Source organism: Neoarius graeffei, chromosome 1 (genome assembly GCF_027579695.1).
Source record: "Neoarius graeffei isolate fNeoGra1 chromosome 1, fNeoGra1.pri, whole genome shotgun sequence".
Lineage (NCBI taxonomy): Eukaryota > Metazoa > Chordata > Actinopteri > Siluriformes > Ariidae > Neoarius > Neoarius graeffei.
In genome coordinates, this window is record NC_083569.1 from 51,994,220 (window position 1) to 52,016,671 (window position 22,452).

Below are 22,452 nucleotides of genomic sequence, written 5' to 3' on the forward strand. Positions count from 1 at the left end.
CTCGTGTTGAAAATATTTTCACTTGTTTGCTTCGCTCACTCATGAATATATTCAACATTCGAAGAGGAACTTCATATCTTCATGCAACCGTGTAATATTCTCTACATCTTGAGCACCATACTGTGAATACTATCTCAGTGCTATTTTAAATACTTTTTTTGTCCATCCATCCATCCATCCATCCATTATCCATAACCACTTATCCTGTGCAGGGTCGCAGGCAAGCTGGAGCCTATCCCAGCTGACTATGGGCGAGAGGCGGGGTACACCCTGGACAAGTCGCCAGGTCATCGCAGGGCTGACACATAGAGACAAACAACCATTCACACTCACATTCACACCTACGGTCAATTTAGAGCACGATTTCTCAAAGTGTGGTCTACAAGCGATCCCTGGTGGTCCACGAGTTGACGTCTTAAAATATCACATTTTATCAGTGTTTCTCAAATTGCCAATGCGGCTCCAAAAGCAAAGTTCTGAGTAGCACAGATGAGTTGTGTGCTATATTGAATAAAGTTCTATGTAAATTCAAATAGTAGCCTATTAGCCAACAGTTTTGCGACACTGCCTCTAGCTACGTCAATTTAGGTTACACTTTCATATCCACGTCACGTCTGAATGTGGAGCGAATGTGGAATGCGGAGAAACTACGAGTAACCAAATTAGACTTAGCATCAAACTGTCAAAAAGATAATGGATCGGTGGCTCAAAAGAAATGGATCGGTCAGTCAAAAGAAAAGCACAAGAAACATCCGACATGAGCAAGGACAAAGTGCAAAGACATGATTCTTTGTTTGAGAAAACAAAGCAGCGCAACCGGATCAATGTACCCCCGATATGAGATTAAAACTGTCCAGTCTGGAGCCAGACATTGCTTCACTGATGGATCAGAATAAGCAGCACCATTCTTCCCATTAAGAGAAGGACAGCAATGAGTGAGTTGGCTATACTGTTTGTAAAACTGTCACTTCATTAGTGTGTAATTTGTAATATACTGTTGAAGTAGGCTCATTTTTTTTTTTGTTCAGGATTTTTAGGGGATTAGGTGGTCTGCAAATTTGTTTTTAATGGATAAAGTGGTCTTTGGTCTGAAAAAGTTTGAGAAACACTGATTTAGAGCCACCAATTAGCCTAACCTGCATGCCTTTGGACTGTGGGGGGAAAACCAGAGTGCCCCGAGGAAACCCATGCAAACACAGGGAGAACATACAAACTCCACACAGAAAGGCCCCCGTCGGCCACTGGGCTCAAACCCAGAACCTTCTTGCTGTGAGGCGACAGTGCTAACCACTACACCACCATGCTACCTAGACTTTTTTTGTTTTAAACATAATACTGATAATCTCAATTTCCTTTGGAAAGATTTGAGAATTGTCATATCACATGGAGAAATGACCAAGATAATATTAATAATAATGCTTTTTTTCTTCTACTCTGGTAATGGTGTTTGTCTCACCGTATCCCATAGGGCCAGCTGTCTCTCACTCATGCGGCTAAAGCCAGTTGTCAGGATTTTTCCATCAGTCAGGAAGACACCTCTCATTGGCCTACTGCCCTCATGGGCCTTTTCCCGCACCTGAGGGAAACAGAAGGATCAAAACAGAAACTGTTCATGTTATACAGTCATACATTATACTGGCGAGAGAGCGAGAGACAGACACACACACACAAAAAGGTCTAAATCAGTAAGGATTTGATGGAGCTGAGTTGGAGTACTACAGCTGATTCCATAATTGCAGCAACATTTAGTCATTGTAACTCTTAAAAGTGAAACTTTTTTAAAAACATCTTTTAACATTAAATATAAGAAAACATGCATTCAAAAACGTGTTAACCCATCCAGGTTCTTCAGTGCCATTGCCCCCAAACTCTGAATTCTCTTCTTCAATCTCTCTGTGACTGCTCTTCTTTCTCTACTTTCAAATCTCAATTGAAGACTTATCTTTTCCATGATCATTTCTCTTCCTGGGTGGCACGGTGGTGTAGTGGTTAGTGCTGTCGCCTCACAGCGAGAAGGTCCGGGTTCGAGCCACGTGACCGGCGAGGGCCTTTCTGTGTGGAGTTTGCATGTTCTCCCCGTGTCCACATGGGTTTCCTCCAGGTGCTCCGGTTTCCCCCAAAGACATGCAGGTTAGGTTAACTGGTGACTCTAAATTGACCGTCGGTGTGAATGAGTGTCTGTGTCTATGTGTCGGCCCTGTGATGACCTGGCAACTTGTCCAGGGTGTACCCCGCCTTTCGCCCGTAGTCAGCTGGGATAGGCTCCAGCTCGCCTGCGACCCTGTAGGACAGGATAAAGCGGCTAGAGATAATGAGATGAGATTTCAGAGGCGAGTGTGTTCAGGTAACAGGGTTGTGTGAATGTTATAGGAAGTAAAATGTACATTTTTCACAAAATATAACAAATTGCTCCTGGAAAAAAGATCTTTCAAGCATGAGATGTTGGATGGATTCACACATTAATGTAAAAAAACCCCAAGATTTTTAAAGCATTTTAATGATTATACACTCACTAGGAACTTTATTATTAGGAACACCTGAACACCTGCTCATTCATGCAATGATCTGATCAGGTGTGGCAGCACTGCAATCATGCAGCAGCTTTAGGTAATGTTCTACATCAGCTACCAGATTGGGAAAAAATGTGATCTCATACCCCTTTTCCACCAAATCAGTTCCAGGGCTGGTTCGGGGCCAGTGCTGGTGCTGGTTCACAACTTGTTCAACTTGCGAGCCAGCTGAGAACCAGTTTGCTTTTCCATAGCTCGCGGTGCTAAGGGAAGCCACGTCATTACGTCGCTGTATACGTCAGTTACGTCGTTGTATACGTCATTACGTCGCTGTATACGTCAGTTACGTCGCTACGTTTGTATAAACCTTGGCGCGAATATCGAAGCAAAAACAACACGGAAGAAGCAGCAGCAGCAACAACAACAACAATAATAATGGATGACTTCGCGTTTGTATAGCTGCTGCTTCTCATCGCTTAAAAATGGCGATCTTTCGTGGTCTTGTTATTGTTGTTGGTCTTAACAACTCCACCCCCCCTGCTGACGTAAGTGGTTCTTTCCTCTGGCCCAGCAGAGAGTTGGTGCTAGCCTGGAACTGGTTTTTCTGGCCCCAGAGCCAGTTCCTTGTCAGTGGAAACAGAAAACCCAGTTCCAAACTAAGCACTGGCCCCGAACCAGCCCTGGAACTGCTTTGGTGGAAAAGGGGCATCAGTGATTTTGACCATGGGATGATTAATGGTGCCAAAGAGTCTGGACTGAGTATTTCTATAACTGCTGATCTCCTGGGATTTTCACACACAGCAGTCTCTAGAGCTTGCACAGAATGGTGCAATAAGAAAAAAAAACTTCCAGCGAGCAGCAGTTCTACAGATAGAAACATCTTGTTGATAAGAGAGGTCAATGGAGAATGGTTCAAGCTAACAGAAATGCTACAGTAACTCCGATAACCACTCTGTATAACTGTGGTGAGCAGGAAAGCATCTCAGAATGCACAGCACATCGAACCTTGAGGCAGATGGCCTACAGCAGCAGAAGACCACGCAAGGTTCCACTTTTCTTAGCCAAGAACAGAAAGCTGAGGCTGCAGTGGGCATTGACTCACCAAACCTGGACAGTTGAAGACTGGAAAAACATAGCCTTGTCTGATGAATCTTGATTTTTGCGGAGGCACACAGATGGTAGGGTCAGAATTTGGCTTCAGCAGCATGAATCCATGGACCCAACCTGCTTTGTGTCAACAGTCCAGGCTGGTGGAGGTGGTGTAATGGTGTGGGGAATGTTTTCTTGGCACACTTTGGGCCCGTTACTACCAATCAATCATCGCTTGAATGCCACAGCATATTTTAGTATTGTTGCTGGCCATGTACATCCCTTCATGGCCACAATTTACCATCTTCTGATGGCTACTTCCAGCATAATACATCTTGTCACAAAGCAAAAGTCATCTCAAACTGGTTTCATGAATATGACAATGAGTTCATTGTTCTTCAGTGGCCTTTCCAGTCACCAGATCTGAATCCGATAGAGCACCTTTGGGATGTGGTGAACAGAAGAGTCACAGCACCTGAAAAATCTGCAGGAATTTCGATGCAATCATGTCAATATGAACCAGAATCTCCAAGCAATGTTTCCAACATCGTGTGGAAAACTGTTTTGAGAGCAAAGGGAGGCCCTACCCAGTATTAGTAAGTATAGTGTTCCTAAAGTTCAGCGAGCGTATTTTTTTTCAACACTATTAATATTTGAAGTTAATTATCTTTAATATGCACACACGTTGCTGTGGAAGACACTTAACCTGTCTTTAAATGTCTTTTTATTTTAAGTTACGTACATTTTTTACATATTTGTAAATGTAATATCAATATGACACAAATGGTGCCTCAATCATGGAATCACCCACACAAGTTTAGAAAATAGGTTCTATTTTTCTGTCAGGAATATGGCCAGTAGCAGGAACTTACACGTCCCATCAATTTTAAGATGCTTCCTGTTTCAGTCTCCTAGCCACATTAAGACTGACCTTAAGGATAGTTCCCCGTCGAGGGTCAATAACACGCAGGGCTTTGTCTTTGCAGGTGGTACAGATCACACTGCCCTCTCTGTTCCAGCTCACACTGTAGATCTGATCTGGATGAGCATCACTCAGCTCGTACACCAGCTCACCCGTGCCAATATCCCATATGCACAATATGTTATCACAACCTGGAATAAGGACCCAAGTGAGAAAATCAAAATAAACGAAGTGAAAGTAATGCTTCAGTTGCATACGTATACCAAAAGATCTCAAAGCGTGACTGCAAGAATTTACAATTTCAAAATTTGCATGCTAATGCAAACTAGTTGCAGGAGTGTCTTCTGTGTGCTGTGTATCTTACATCATCTGCACTGACAGACTCTCTGGAACAGGCTTCAGAAACAAAAAGACGGCATTTTCCAAATGCACAAAACTAAATAATTTGCTGATACTGTGCATGATTTTGCATTTTTACATCGTCCTTAAGATTAAGATTTTGATTTAGAGTTAAGATTAAGAGTATTGCTTTTTGTGTTTTCATATGGTTTGCGCAACAAATCATGCCAACTCAGCTAGTTACCAAGTGGACCAAATAGGAAAATCATGTGGAATAATCTGGGAGCCAGATTTCGACACTACTACACATAATAGTTCTATGTACAAACATAATATTAACAGAATACTAATTATTATACAATAATCCCTCTGGAGGGTGGCATGGACAATAGTTAATAATGTCGCCTCACTGCAAGCACAGCTGTGGGATCAAATGTGCCAGTGGACCAGGGCCTTTCTGTGTGGAGTTTGCATATTCTCTTCATGCCTGTGTGGTTTCCTCTGGGTGCTCTGGTTTCCACCCACAGTCCAAAAATATGCGGCTTATGTCAACTAGCTACTCTAAATTGCTCAAAGATGTGAATGTGAGTATGAATGGCTGTCTGTCTCTGTGTTAGCCCTGTGATAGATTGGCGACCTGTTCATGGTATACCCCACCTCTTGCCCAATGTCAGCTGAGACTGGCTCCAGTTCACCTGCGACCCACAATAGATAAGCGGCATAGAAAATGAATGGACGGATGGATAATATTTATGGATTACTGTATTTTCTTCTGTCTATTAAGCTTTTGCACAGTAGATATAATAGTTATAGTAGTTACCAAGCAGAATCTTGTGGGCAATTTTCCAAAAGGAAACAGTTCAGATTTGGGAAACTATTTGAGTTTGCCTGTTGGTTTAGTCAAAATGTAATTTTAACATTTTACAGTACACTAACTAACCCAGACACAGCATAAGAACAACCTCTAACTGCCAACAAAGTCGAAGGTGAGCCAAAAACTGCTTAATCCAAATTATCCAAATTTAGCCTCTGAAGCAGGAAAAAATGCAAAACCACACACAGACACACACACACACAGATACATATACAGATCGCAAAGAGATTACCTGCAGTTAGTAAGATGTTAAGTGCAGTAGGGTGCCAGGCCAGAATGCCCACTCTTTTACTGTGGCCCTCTAGAGTTACTGTAGCCTCAGTCATTGGCGCTGTGAGCCCGCCATCAGGAATGTGCCATATCTACCATCAGTGTAACACAAAACGTCTTTCAGCCACTTTCACGCAGCAAATAAAAGAAACATAAGCCTTCCATGCGCAATTTTAATGAATATACTCTTAAAACAAAAACATAATCATCAAAAATGATGCTTAGACAGATTTACATATCACTCAGTGCAAGTGTACTGTATTAAAAACAAAGGAGAAAAGACCAGTTCAGCCAAGTGCAACTGACACATGTTGACAGAATCATACACAAAATCTTTCTTGATTAGCCAGCTGGATGAAGGGTTTAGAAATCAGTGAAATTCTACTCGTGAACACAAATAACAAAAAATACTGATGTCATGTACATTAATTTAGCGTAACTGCAACTATTTCAGGTTTGCTTTTCACAACAGAACAGTAAAACTTTCCTTGGATTTAGCCAAATGGCACTGTGAGTAATAGCAGAGAGAGAGAATCCCTCCCTCCATGAGAACACAGACAATTTTGCTATCTTGGGCTCCTGGCTATGGATGGCTGCAGCATCACTGGGATTTGAACTTGTGACCGCCAGATGAGAGGGTGAACACTTTTCTGTTGCACTACTTGGACACGTCAATCAGTAAAACAGATCTGTGTTGAAACCCTTAGGTCTGTACCAAACTAAGGCCCTGTCCACACGGCAACGGATTCAGGTGAATCTGATAAAATTTTTTATCATTTCGGCCTGGCGTCCACACGGCACCGGCGTTTTGGGTGCCCCAAAACGATATTTTTTGAGAACGGGTTCCAGAGTGGAAAAATCTGGCAACGGCGCCGTTGCGAAGTCGTCTGGATGAGTAGAACGGATTTGTTTACGATGACGTCACAACCACATGACTAGAACAAGCAGCACTCTCGTGCGCATCATTCGTAACAACAACAGCAACAATGGATAAGAATCTTTATTATTGGATAAGAATCCTTTGAAATTGTTTACACATTAACCTGACTGACCTGCCAGACAGACAATTTACACCTGCTTTGATGAACAGAAAGTACAGCCTTCCACACAAAGCAACAGTTACCTGACTATAATGGAGGCAGAGGGGAAAAGGGTCAGAAGACCCTTCAACAGACTGTTTTGTATGAACCACTGCATTGCATTCACTTTTGTATACAGCTTTTCTTTTAAATAAACAAGTACCTGAACCATTTCTTGAATTTCTTTTTTTTATTGGATAAGACTGCTTTTCAAAATGTTCACACACAATATAAAAAGTTATATAAATTATATAAAAATGCTTTTCAAAATGTTCACACACAATAAGAAAATTAAGTTATATAAAACTATGCACACTAATAAAACTAATTTGTACACACAGAAGGCACGATTTCCTCGCGTAGTCGCAGCCATCTTCTTCTTGTTGTTGTGTGTTTGTTCCTGTGAGTGCTTCATGCCGGGTAGAAGAAGGGGTTTATGCGCATGCGTCCTACTTCTTCTATTGTTCTGGTGTCTCCGATGGGACCGTCTTACAGCGCACGTAGAGGTGTGGCATGTGTATTGCATCGTTTTCAGCAAGCGTTGCATTGCCATATGTACCTGATATTTTACTGATCCGTTGCCCATGTGGACGCGATATTTTTTTTACCCGCTAAAAAAAAATCTCGTTGCCGTTGTCGTGTGGATGTAGCCTAATACTTTCACTATTATGCTTAATCTGTGATTGACATTTTTGTCTTGGAACATGATGCTATAAATATAAAGGCATGTACACCTGCGTATTTTCGACATTATTTACAGATATACTGGAAATTTGAAATATAATTGTCCTTTCCATATTCTCTTACCTGCAATGACAAAAACAAAAAAAAGCAAGCCCTGCACTTTTTGCAGTGGTGCAACATAAAGCTCTAAACTTTATAAGACCACGAACCTGCATATTATAACAATTTATACTCAACATGACAAATTATGCTTTCATCTCATATTGACACCAAAAGTTCTTTTGTTCGCATTGAAGATTTACCTTTACTGTGCAGTCCTCTGAAGCACTGGCAATTACGTTGTCATCATGCAGACACCACTGGATATCAAGCACAGGAGCAGCATGGCCACACACAGTGGGAGTGGACTGGTCCACTCTACCGGTCTAGGGAAATAAAAACCAGCAAAAAAAATAAACACAGCAAAACTAATTTAAATGAATAAGTAAAAACATATTTGTTTCTTGCCTTCTGCTAATATTATAAGAAAGGTATTGGCTATTCATTAACTGGCTGCTGATAACTAAAACTGTGAAAGTATTCATTCCATTAAAAAAAATCTGATTAATTGAGTGATGTTTTGGGAATATTTTATAACCTTTGTGAGTGGTAATACAATGAAGGCTCCGCCCCCTCCGGCCTCAGCAATAACAGCAATGAACTTTGGATTAGCTGCACAGAGTTGGCCATCCCATGTCATGCGGGTAACTCTGATGTCATCCAGACACTGCTCCGCCTTCCACGCCTGGGCAAATACATGTCGGAACTTACTTTGCCTAACCACACCCCTCCTGAAGGACATGACTAGGAAGAACAAACAACAAAGCAATTTATAGTATTTATGCTCCAACAACTATCAAAGGCTGCGGAAATTCTGCATACTATATTGTGCAGAACGCAAATCCTGTTAACTGATGATAAATGGATAACATCTCAGTCATTAATGAGGTAGCTATAAAAGCTAGGAAGTAAGAGTCCATTGAAAGTGCCCGTTTGAGGTGGGGTTTACATTAGACCGTATCAGCGGATCATCAGATTAACGTTTTTAAAACGATTAGTGTGCACACAGCAACGCCAATACACGATTCGCCTGCACACAGCAACACCAATACACGGATACGCTCGGCTCCGCAGGCATCCTGCGCTCCAAATCACTCCGCCCTGAACAGCGAGTGCCCTCTGGAGGGTGCGCACTCCGGCCCTGCGCAGCTCACAGAGCGCGCGAGTGGAGCGCACAAGCAGTGATTTGGGACTGAGCCGCTGTGTGTGTGATCTCAGTGCATGTCGGGCATGCGCATCACTTACCACTTGCAAGTGGAAGGATGGCAAGCCTAAAGACAATCATAACTACACAATGGGCAGTATTTGCATCAGTATTTGCAGTATTTTCATACTTTTATACTCTTTAATGAAAGGTGATACAAGGCAGAAGTCCGCGCCGTTTTTCAGCAGTCGCGTCACATGACCAACGCCAGCGAATCAGGAAGGTGGATGTCACAGTGACGTTGTCCAATGACGACGCCAGCTAGAGCTCAGCACAGCGTATCCGCGTATTTCAATGTTTACACAGCACCGGACCAGACACGATCTGGATTGAATACGTGGACCCTGACGGATTCCCGTTTCCCGGCGTTTCCAGGCATTTTAATGTAAACGGACAGTGCATCCGCGAAGAAAACGAGACAGATACGGTCTAATGTAAACTTGGCCTAAGTGCTGTGTTGATAGCACTCCATGGAGACTAACAGCGAGTCCATTAGATGAAGTTGATGCTCTGACTGAGGTAATGGTTTGCAAATGAGCTAATAACAGGATACTTGTGAAGGAAAAGTGAAATTCCCTTCCTCTTCTGAAGTGTAACTCAAGAAGTCCAACACCTATTATGTGACTACAAGTCAGACAGGCATACATATGACCAAGATTAAGAATTATTTCCCATATTAATTTATCCATTTTGGTTTTATAGTATTTAAAAAGCAGCAGCATGTAATTCAGACATTGGCTATCTGCCGAACAATTAGTTCTCACATAAACTCCCATTCTACAATGCACACACAGTGTTAGCATTGCTTTTAAAGCTTATAATCATCCACTGTAATTACATTATCCATCCGTCCATCCATCCATCCAACCATTATCTGTAGCCGCTTATCCTGTTCTACAGGGTTGCAGGCAAGCTGGAGCCTATCCCAGCTGACTATGGGCGAGAGGCGGGGTACACCCTGGACAAGTCGCCAGGTCATCACAGGGTTGACACATAGAGACAAACAATCATTCACACTCACATTCACACTCACGGTCAATTTAGAGTCACCAGTTATCCTAACCTGCATGTCTTTGGACGGTGGGGGAAACCGGAGCACCCGGAGGAAACTCACACGGACATGGGGAGAACATGCAAACTCCACACAGAAAGGTCCTCGTCGGCCGCTGGGCTCGAACCCAAGACCTTCTTGCTGTGAGGCACTATACAACCGTGCTGCCGCAATTATAGTAACACACACAAAAAATGGTTCAGATTTGATTTTTTACATATAGGTAAGACCTGGCCCATATCCAATTCCAATGTTCACATTGGAATTGGCCCCGGCAGCACTTGTCCAGGGTGTACCCTGCCTCTTGCCCATAGTCAGCTGGGATAGGCTCCAGCTTGCCCGCGACCCTGCACAGGATAAGCGGTTATGGATAATGGATGGACATAATTCCCAGAGTGATGCCAAAATGTGCAAGGCTGATTCTGGTTCTGTTGTTTCCACGATGATTACTATAGGCCTTTAACCTCTTAACTCTAGGTCTAGTTTGGCCTGAAGACCTTTAATTTTACAGTGATGCTGGAACTTGAACTGACTATCTTTGGTCTGCCATGGTCTTTGAAATGTCCTTGCAGACTGCCTGGTTTCTGTAGCTTCCCTGCAGTTTATTTAATTGTTGTATCTACCAACAGATTGATAAGACAATTAATTGCATCTGAATTCTACGGCCTGTCCTCCATGGTTCAGGTGTGCCGTGCGAATGCCAAATAATGAATTCAGTTCTATTAACAGGAAAATCGGATATGTGAGGCAAATGACCAGATGCCATATATGGTAAAAGGAAGAGTAGTAATTTGGTGAAAGACTATGCTAGAGGGTGGCATGGTGGTGTAGTGGTTAGCACTGTCACCTCACAGCAAGAAGGTCCTGGGTTTGAGCCCAGCGGCTGATGAGGGCCTTTCTGTGTGGAGTTTGCATGCTTTCCCTGTGGGTTTCCTCCGGGTGCTCCGGTTTCCCCCACAGTCCAAAGACATGCAGGTTAGGTTAACTGGTGACTCTAAATTGACCGTAGGTGTGAATGTGAGTGTGAATGGTTGTCTATGTGTCAGCCCTGTGATGACCTGGCGACTTGTCCAGGGTGTACCCCGCCTTTCGCCCGTAGTCAGCTGGGATAGGCTCCAGCTTGCCTGCGACCCTGTAGAACAGGATAAAGCGGCTACAGCTAATGGATGGACTATGCTAGATTTTGAAAGCATTCAATTGAAAAATCACATCCCCTTCCTTCAGCACTCCCCCAAAACACATGAATGCACACTGCCAGATTAGATTAGAAGCTTAGAGAGAGAGTGTGTGTGTGTATGTTTGGGGGGGGGGAACGTAGATTCATTGTTGGTAAACAATGAACATGGCTATTGTTAGTACTTACAGCTTTAGACTAACTCACTAGCTTTATCAATATATCTGCAATATGTCTGCCTCGCCTTGTAGAAGACTCCGGTCACACACAATGTGTGCACAGGCAGAGTCCATGTACACAAGTAGACAGGCAGGTAGACAGGCAGGTAAGCCATCCAGACCAAATGAAATGATTGGACTGAAGTGTTACAGCCCTGTGACTTCCACCGCTGATGGATTTAGGGCTTTTTTTTCTTTTTATTGGCAGAGCATTTGATTTGTTCATTGCTGTCCGGGTGTCAAGAGAATTCAAGAAATATAACAACAAAAAAACGTTTCTAAAATAAACTTTCTGTCCTGCCTTTAAGATGTAGAAGCTCATTTGAATGTGGCACATGCTGGATGTGAAAAAACTGATCTAAGCTGTTTACACATGCTTCAGAAATGAACAAAAAAAATCAGAATTGGTTTGCAATGTAAATGCCATCACTCTAGAGCAAAGTGTATAAACAGATGGATGAATAAATGGACACATGAATGAATGGCTCCCACAATGAGCCTAACTCTGAGCTTCTGTATCTAATGACAGGCAAACCTACACGTGTAGCTGGGGAGAATATCGGTTTTGAACCTCTCCTGGAATATTCTGCGATGCTAATTCGCAGTTGGTAACACAACACACACAGTGCAGATAAGTATTTGTCAAATACCATTGTTTTGCGCAGTAACAGCGCTACCATGATGTTCAATATTTCATGAACCACCCCTTAATTTGCTTAATCACAATTCATTGGCTGCCAGTTGCTATGGGGATAAACGGACTTAACCAATCAGAATCGTGCGCTTTTCTTTTTCTGTTTGAAAGTCAGCTAGCTCCAGTCTGAGCTCAGGAATACTGAGATGATAGCTAAAGAATGTTTATTCAATAGGTATTGTTCTCAGGAGTCCATCCATTATCTGTAGCCACTTATCCTGTGCAGCGTCAGGGGCAAGCTGGAGCCTATCCCAGCTGACTATGGGTGAGAGGTGGGGTACACCCTGGACAAGTTGCCAGGTCATCGCAGGGCTGACACATACAGTGTGTTTACATGCACATCCAAATCGAGCTACTGTCGGTAATCGAGCTAAGGGTCCCAGCAGGGGTGCCAGAGAAATCCAATCCTACATGCACACAAGTTAATCGAGCTATTGTGTGAGGTACATAGTGCACCCGAGCCACAGGTGGCGCTACACGCCCCATCGTGTTGGTACACTTCCAGTTGTCGTCATGAAGAAGAGCTATTCAAGAGTATAAACAAAGTTATCAGCAGTGTTGCCAGATACTGCTGACGTTTTCCAGCCTAAAACATGTTCAAATCCGCCAAAATGCACTTAAAACCGCCCAATCTGGCAACACTGGCAGTTCCGTGTTCACAAGTTCCGTGCTCAAGCTGTTAGGCTTGCTCTAACAGACTGTATGGCCACAAACTGTCCTGCGCAGACTACTGTTTTGTAAGACAACTTATTTTGCACAACTGTATATTTTTCTAAAGTCCATTTTTTGCTTACAAAAAAATTTTTTTTTTGCTTACAATTTAACTTATGTCTTAATAAACACACAAAAAGTTCAATTGTTTTGTTTTTATTGACATTCTTCAGATGTTGGACATATATATATATACATATATATATATATATATATATATATATATATATATATATATATATACACACACACACACACACAAATACAATGACTTGTTTATGTACACAATTCACAGCTATGCAACAGCTGTACAGATGTATTTGGTGATACAGTAAGTGAGCTAAATTTTAACAGTGCAAACAATGCCACAAAAAGAAAAGATTCATGCTGTTGTCATGATTCGTTGTCATGCCGACTGAGGCTGTTGTGTTTCCCGCTTGTGGTCTCGTCACTCCCGGAAGGGGCAGTGCTGAAGTAAGTAGCTCGACTACGTAGCTCGATAGGGTTTACATGCACTAAGTAGCTCGGCTAAAATCGCATAATCTAGGTCGTCTAGCTCGATTACGAGAAATCCAGTTCGGTTCAATTTCAGCCTAGCTAAGGTGTTTCCATGGCATTTAGAACTTCGATTTCAGTCAAGCAACGGCAGAAATTCGATTTTCTCTATGTGCATGTAAACGCACTGATAGAGACAAACATCCATTCACACTCTCATTCACACCTACGGTCAATTTAGAGTCACCAGTTAACCTAACCTGCATGTCTTTGGACTGTGGGGGAAACCGGAGCACCCGGAGGAAACCCACGCGGACAAGGGGAGAACATGCAAACTCCGCACAGAAAGGCCCTCGCCGGCCACGGGGCTCGAACCCAGAACCTTCTTGCTGTGAGGCGACAGTGCTAACCACTACATCACTGTGGCCACCCTCATTTTAATCATGAAGAAGAAACCTTTATTTGTCACATGCACCCTTCAAGCACAGTGAAATTCATCCTCTGCATTTAACCCATCTGAAGCAGTGGACAGCCACACTACAGCGCCCAGGGAGCAGTCAGGGGTTAGGTACCTTGCTCAAGGACACTTCAGCCCAAGGCCGCCCCATGTTCATCTAACTGCATGTCTTTGGACTGTGGGGGAAACCGGAGCACCCGGAGGAAACCCACACAGACACGGGGAGAACTTGCAAACTCCATACAGAAAGGCCCTTGCTGGCCACTGGGCTCGAACCCGGAATCTTCTTGCTGTGAGGTGACAGCGCTAACCACTACACCACCGTGGCCACCCTCATTTTAATCATGAGGAAGAAGACGAAACCTTTATTTGTCACATGCACACTTCAAGCACAGTGAAATTCATCCTCTGCATTTAACCCATCTGAAGCAGTGAACACACACGCACACACACCCAGAGCAGTGGGCAGCCACACTACAGCGCCCGGGGAGCAGTCAGAGGTTCGGTACCTTGCTCAAGGGCACTTCGGCCCAAGGCCGCCCCATGTTAACCTAACTGCATGTCTTTGGGGGAAAACGGAGCACCCGGAGGAAACCCACACAGACACAGGGAGAACATGCAAACTCCACACAGAAAGGCCCTCGCCGGCCACTGGGCTTGAACCCGGAACCTTCTTGCTGTGAGGCAACAGTGCTAACCACTACGGCCACCCTCATTTTAATCATGAGGAAGAAGAAACCTTTATTTGTCACATGCACACTTCAAGCATAGTGAAATTCATCCTCTGCATTTAACCCATCTGAAGCAGTGGGCAGCCACACTACTTAGAGCACCCAGGGAGCAGTCAGGGGTTAGGTCACGGGCGGAGTTTGTGGGGGGGCGGGGGGGGGGGGGGGGGGGGTGCACTGCTCCCCCTGGTGGCTGAAATATGTAACGACATTAAGTCAAGGAAATGGCAAAATATGTTTTTAAATGTACTATTTTAAATGTTTCAATTAAACTATATGCTAGTATGAAATTAATATGAATCCTATTATATTTTGTTTTGTAATAAATTTATTTTTCAGCAGTCATGTGACATAGTGACGTTGACTGTTTCCGTTGGCTACGTGGTGGTTTCCCTCTCAGTATCAGTGTCTTGCTAGTCACTGTAATTCAGTGAACGTAATACAGTTGTATTTGTCAATAAGTGAATGCAAATGGATATTCTGCGTTTTTTAAAACGTCCCTCGGCCAACATTCCGCAAGAAGTCGAACAAGAGCCGCCAGGACCAACATGTAATGCGGACCTGGAAACACCTGGGACCAGCTCGGGAATAGCAAACCCAACTAGCTCTCCATCGGACCTTGCAGGGCTTTCATCGGGCTTAGCTAGCTTGCCTAGCTTGCCTACAGCAGAGCAAAATGATCTTGGCGACAAGCACTGTTGTCCTAAGCAGCCTACAGTGGTGCTTGAAAGTTTGTGAAGCCTTTAGAATTTTCTATATTTCTGCATAAATATGACCTAAAACATCATCAGATTTTCACACAAGTCCTAAAAGTAGATAAAGAGAACCTAGTTTAAAAAAATGAGACAAAATATTATACTTGGTCATTTATTTATTGAGGAAAATGATCCAATATTACATATCTGTGAGTGGCAAAAGTATATGAACCTTTGCTTTCAGAATCTGGTGTGACCCCCTTGTGCAGCAATAACTGCAACTAAATGTTTCCGGTAACTGTTGATCAGTCCTGCACACCAGCTTGGAGGAATCTTAGCCCATTCCTCCATACAGAACAGCTTTAACTCTGGGATGTTGGTGGGTTTCCTCACATGAACTGCTCACTTCAGGTCCTTCCACAATATTTCGATTGGATTAAGGTCAGGACTTTCACTTGGCCATTCCAAAACATTAACTTTATTCTTCTTTAATTATTCTTTGGTAGAACGACTTGTGTGCTTAGGGTCGTTGTCTTGCTGCATGACCCACCTTCTCTTGAGATTCAGTTCATGGACTGAATGTCCTGACATTTTCCTTTAGAATTTGCTGGTATAATTCATAAATCATTGTTCCATCAATGATGGCAAGCCGTCCTGGCCCAGATGCAGCAAAACAGGCCCAAACCATGATACTACCATCACCATGTTTCACAGACGGGATAAGGTTCTTATGCTGGAATGCAGTGTTTTCCTTTCTCCAAACATAACACTTCTCATTTAAACCAAAAAGTTCTATTTTGGTCTCATCCATCCACAAAACATTTTTCCAATAACCTTCTGGCTTGTCCACATGATCTTTAGCAACTGCAGACGAGCAGCAATGTTCTTTCTGGAGAGCAGTGGCTTTCTCCTTGCAACCATGCCATGCAGATCATTGTTGTTCAGTGTTCTTTTGATGGTGGACTCATGAGCATTAATATTGGCCAATGTGAGACAGGCCTTCAGTTGCTTAGCAGTTACCCTGGGGTCCTTTGTGGCCTTGCCGACTATTACACGCCTTGCTCTTGGAGTGATCTTTGTTGGTCAACCACTCCTGGGGAGGTTAAAAGTGGTTTGAATTTCCTCCATTTGTACACAATCTGTCTGACTGTGGATTGGTGGAGTCCAAACTCTTTAGAGATGGTTTTGTAACCTTTTCCAGCCTGATGAGCATCAACAACGCTTTTTCTGAGGTCCTCAGAAACCTTCTTTGTTCATGCCATGATACACTTCCACAAACATGTGTTGTGAAGATCAGACTTTGATAGATCCCTGTTCTTTAAATAAAACAGGGTGTCCACTCACACCTGATTGTCATCCCATTGATTAAAAACACCTGACTCTAATTTCACCTTCAAATGAACTGCTCATCCTAGAGGTTCACATACTTTTGCCACTCACAGATATGTAATATTGGATCATTTTCCTCAATAAATAAATGACCAAGTATAATATTTTTGTCTCATTTGTTTAACTGGGTTCTCTTTATCTACTTTTAGGACTTGTGTGAAAATCTGATGATGTTTTAGGTCATATTTATGCAGAAACATAGAAAATTCTAAAGGGTTCACAAACTTTCAAGCACCACTGTATTCTTCCGGAATTTCCTTCAAAATTGTTTGGAAAGACTAAACGATCTTTTTCCACGTATTACTACAACAAGTACTGTTGGCTTGAATACTCTGCCATCTACCCAAATCTATACAAGATGCTGCAGTTGGCACTGACTCTACCTGTTGGATCTGCCACATCCGAGAGAAGTTTTTATGCAATGAGAAGGATTCAGAACTGGCTACGGTTAACAATGGGAGCTGCAAGGTTTTCAGCTCTTGCTGTTCTTCACATCGAGGGTGACATAACTGCCAAGCTGTCACCCGAGATATGTGGATATTTACGCAGGACGCAAAAAAAGACGTTTACTTCTGCACTAGGTAAGACACTTTCTTTAAATAAATAGATATAGGCCTAGCAGCTACTGTGTACTGTATACACTATTGTAACAACTGGTTTTGAACATCATCTAATCGTGATAAAAGTTTAACTTTATGGTTGTCGGCAGTGAGTGTCACTTGTGTGCCATCATGTGTAATGCGCTTTGTGGGTTTGCTTTATGTGTGTGTGTGCGTGTGCCCGTTCGTGTGAGAGCGCGTGACAATTTTTGCCCCCCCGACGCAAAAGTCAAACTCCGCCTATGGGTTCGGTACCTTGCTCAAGGGCACTTCAGCCCAAGGCCGCCCCATGTTCACCTAACTGCATGTCTTTGGACTGTGGGGGAAACCAGAGCACCCGGAGGAAACCCACGCAGACACGGGGAGAACATGCAAACTCCACACAGAAAGGCTTCTTGCTGTGAGGCGACAGTGCTAACCACTACACCAAATCCATTTCAGTAGAAATGAGCATAGGTGCCGCCAGGGGGGGAAAGGTTAGAACAATTCTAGGGGCCCAGCACTGCCATGGGGCCCTTTAAGGGGCTGATAATATGCTTTTAATGATTTTAATAAGACTTTTGAAATAACAACAGTGCAATATTCCATCTGGTAAAATGAGCTAATTGAACAAGGTTGTCTATTTCTTGAGTTCTTCAACATATTGTCATTTAACCCTCCCCCTTTTGCAAAATGGTACGGTCCAGTTCTGGTAGAAGCGCGGTGCGTTAAATCAGTGTGCTGATCAGTGCAACGCTACTTGCTGCTGTGTCGCGGTGCAGCAGCCAGCAGTGGAGTGCGTACAGTCTATGATCACTAAATATGAAGAGTGGCTGTCAAAAACGTAAAGAAAGGCAGCTGAAAGCTGAGAGGGACCGGAGAGGCAGGCAACTGGTCACTCCGTTTTTCCCAAAGAAAAGTAGCTATCGCTCACGTGTGTTCAAAATATTAGCGAATGGTAAATGAACAGTATGAACGTGGTTGGTACAGTTTGTACAGTGACATTTTTTTCCATTTTAATAACTGAACTGACTTGTGTGATAAACAAGATGAAATATTACGTTATGCTGGTGCTAATAACTAGTGCTAATAACCAGTTTCATAACTAATGGGGTGCCCTAAATATGCACAGATTCAGCCTCAGGGGGACCTCCGCCCTACCAAACCACTGAACCCCCCTTTGGAGAAGGAGGTAAGCAGCAATACAACCCATAAATGCTTTAGGATTGAAGTTTTTAATGAGCGAGCGCCATATACAGTTTGCTAGATTAAAGTGTTGCTAATAACGGACACCAGTCAAGTGTTTGACATGGTTACGTGTGTGGAATGTTCACACGTTCTAAACCATTGGTTTCAAATTGAGGAGCTGGAGAAAGCGCAGCACACACAAAAGAGGGATAGAGGTTACAACATATGAAGAAATACGTACGTAATTGATCAAACATATTGCCTTTTTGCAGAACAGTACACACAGCTTTCTACCCAACACATAACAATCCATGGGATTTCCATAGGTATTTTGATGCTGGGTAGAAAACTTTTTTATGATTTATTAGCAGTCACATCACACATTTCACTTTATTGTCCTAGCACAAGAAGCCTTGTGGCAAAATCTTGAATTTTCATTTGTGATTGTAAATGCACCAGAATTAGTCACTGACCAGTTTTCATCTAGTCCCTGGTAGGTAACTTTAAAAACGCACATTGATAAAACTTGCTGAATTCGTGCTGAGTTTATCTCAAGAAGAAAAGAAATATATCACAAAAATAACTTCGTTCCGCCCGAATAAGTTCCAAATCTGTGCTCAAATCAGAATTTAAGGGAGTTGTACTCAATAACGTACAATATGACTCGGGTAGTCAATGACATGGACAGGCTTTAATTTTCAAACAAATTTTGCATACACTGTACACACACAATCTTGCCTATAAATACCCGGGGGAAATGATGGGAAAATTGTCATTATTGAAGATGCCACGCCTAAGCCAAAATCAACGTGAACAGGCCATCAGGATGTTGCGTGCCGGAAGTACACAGACAGAGGTCGCCCGGCACTTCGGTGTTCATCATTCGACCATTTCCTGCTTGAGTCAGCGTTACAGACAGACAGGGAGCGTCCACGCCCTGGTCAGCCTCGAGTCATGACGCCAGTTCAGGATCAGCACATCAGGCTAGCTCACCTCCGTGACAGATTCCTGACACCCTCAGTCACTGCTGCTGAGACCCCTGGACGACACAGACCCAGAATCTCCAGCATGACGGTCCGAACATGGACCAACTGTCACTTTGAATTTTTTTTATTGTGAATTAATTCTTGAGTTTGACAATAAATGTCCTTTATCGATGTTTCAAGATGTGTGTGCATTACATACAATATCTCATCTCATCTCATCTCTCTCATTATCTCTAGCCGCTTTATCCTTCTACAGGGTCACAGGCAAGCTGGAGCCTATCCCAGCTGACTACGGGCGAAAGGCGGGGTACACCCTGGACAAGTCGCCGGGTCATCACAGGGCTGACACATAGACACAGACAACCATTCACACTCACATTCACACCTACAGTCAATTTAGAGTCACCAGTTAACCTAACCTGCATGTCTTTGGACTGTGGGGGAAACCCGGAGAACATGCAAACTCCGCACAGAAAGGCCCTCGCCGGCCCCGGGGCTCGAACCCAGGACCTTCTTGCCGTGAGGCGACAGCGCTAACCACTACACCACCGTGCCGCCATATACAATGTCATAAATTTCAAATATATGCATGGATCTAAAGTGATATCGTGTTGAATTCCATTGTGCGTTTTTAAAGTTACTTAGTATACATAAAATGTAATAAAGTCACAAACTCAAGGTCCATGGGCTATCAAAAGTCAAAGAATGACAATAGTGCAATTGTGACAAGGGTGGGCAAAGTTGGGGGGCCCAAAATTCTAATCTTTCATGGGGCCCAACATTTCTGGCAGCGCCCCTGGAAATGAGATAAAGGTATTTTAAGGAAATTGTTTAAGGGATTTTTTTTTAAGCTCTTAGAAAGCTTCTTTACAGTCTGGTGTGTTCCCCCCCACACACACAAAAGCTCGTGCACTTATCAATAGTTTATAATTGTACAGATCAGGCGGTGATTTTTATTTACTAGCCCATATTTTCTCATCCCCCTGAGATTCCATTCAGCAGACATCCTGTAAACAATAAACAATGCACAATACAAGGCACGCGCCTGAACAGAAAGTGTAACACAGTGCAGCTCAGGAAACAACAGGGGCCTAATCACGCGCATGCGCGCTTTAACAACCAAAATCTACTCTATAATAAAGCGACTATTAGAATATTACTGTACCTCGGCTTGTGCTTGCAGGAAATAACAACCGGACAGCAAAGGCAATAGACAAGACTCTGACCCAGACAATAAATGAATCCTTTCAGTCCGTCGTTGTAGTTTTGCATAAAATTCTGCATGCTCAGCCTGAGACAGCCACTAATCCATTATGTCAGGGAGGGGAGGAAATAATAATAATAATAATAATAATAATAATAATAATTGTATTCTCTGGTCAATATTAAATTCCTGGTTAAAATGAGTAATCTTATATATCTTATACAGCCACCCGTTTAAAAGAATAATGAATAGGCTCGAGGTTGAGCCATCCAAAATGCTGAGAATGAAGTGTCCTGGTATGGAGCATCAAATAACAGGAGATAAAACAGCCAGCTGGCTGCTTGTTTACGCACTAAAAACTCTTCCTTTTTTTTTTTTTTTTTACATAGACAAAATACTACTTTTTTTTTTACCAATCATAAGGTATAACGGAATGAAATGATTGTCCGAGTGTTCATTAATGATATGATTTATTGCGCTACCTACCTACAGCAGTCTAATCGCAGCCCGAGCGGGAGGGTACTGGCTCTATCCCAGAGTGCGCGCTCACGTCCTACATAGTATAGTATGGAAAGATGGTAGTTACAGCAAAGCGCGCATACTACATAGTAAGGAAGTATGCACATCCTTTGTGTCCAATAGCCTGTTTCCTGTTTCCAGCCCGACAGGGTTTCTGTATTCACAACAGGCACAATGTTTACACGGAAATAAAAGTACACTTTATTTATTTGTCGTGTGCTTCTCCAGTAAAAGAGATGTTTATTGATCTTACTGACAAAATATCTACAGAATCACGCACCTGGGGTTTCATATTTCAGGGCACAATTCAGAATAAAAGTCCCACAGCGTTCAGAAAAAGGGCGCTTTCTGACAACTGAAGTGCACACGTTTATAAAAAAAAAAAGCACAAAAATACGTAATATATTTAAAAAACCTTATATGAGTGATTCCACGCTTATGGGTACTGAAATGGGGACATGAACTTATTCACCTAAAACCATTTCTTTTTTTACCATCAGGTCACAAAACATGTAATCTTTAATGAATGATATGTTAAAAGATAACTTTAATTTTCTGAGATGTAATAAAAACATATTTATATGCCAAAGTCAAGCCTATGAGTTCCAAAATGATGTCTGTTCCATTACTTCTGTTACGATTGTCCATCTCGCGTCTGTTACAAATTAATTACAATCTAGCTATATACCATGTTAATCTTATTGAAAGAATGTGTATGTTTATTCTACTACACATGTTTATTAATTATATTTGCGAAAACATCACCTTCCTATGTTTCAAAAAGTAATTCTACATCGTTAAAATTGAGAATATATATGTCCACAACACTTCTGTTACGTTCTGACTTTGGCATATAAATATGTTTTTATTACATCTCAGAAAATTAAAGTTATCTTTTAACATATCATTCATTAAAGATTACATGTTTTGTGACCTGATGGTAAAAAAAGAAATGGTTTTAGGTGAATTTTTAAAAATAAGTTCATGTCCCCATAAGCGTGGAATCAATATATATATATATATATATATATATATATATATACACACATATATACACACACACACACACACACACACCAAGTTTCAAGATATGTCACATTTTTCAAGTTGTGCTGCCAGAAACCAACCCTACCTCTTTACACTGACCTCAGCAGCCCATGGCATAAACCCATGGCATAAACCCATGGCTTCTGTTACATTCTGACTTTGGCATATAAATATGTTTTTAGTACATCTCAGAAAATTAAAGTTATCTTTTAGCATATCATTCATTAAAGATTACATGTTTTGTGACC

General features: G+C 42.4%; 1 protein-coding gene across 2 annotated transcripts in view; it reads right to left on the reverse strand.

Moving 5' to 3' along the window:
- coro1b (coronin, actin binding protein, 1B) overlaps positions 1-21,193 on the reverse strand; it is a 33,806-nt gene extending 12,613 nt beyond the window's left edge. Inside the window, exons 1-6 of one of the 2 annotated variants that reach the window (XM_060923641.1) lie at positions 20,600-20,677; positions 8,405-8,610; positions 8,070-8,192; positions 5,967-6,096; positions 4,531-4,712; positions 1,457-1,576 (exon numbers count right to left, since the gene is read on the reverse strand). In XM_060923641.1, coding sequence (XP_060779624.1) covers positions 1,457-1,576; positions 4,531-4,712; positions 5,967-6,096; positions 8,070-8,192; positions 8,405-8,608 — 759 coding nt within the window. In that variant the 5' untranslated portion in view covers positions 8,609-8,610; positions 20,600-20,677. Of the gene's footprint in view, positions 1-1,456; positions 1,577-4,530; positions 4,713-5,966; positions 6,097-8,069; positions 8,193-8,404; positions 8,611-20,599; positions 20,678-21,124 lie in introns of those variants that run through there. The other variant, XM_060923650.1, reaches the window with a different exon arrangement.
- Between the last annotated feature and the right edge of the window lie 1,259 nt (positions 21,194-22,452).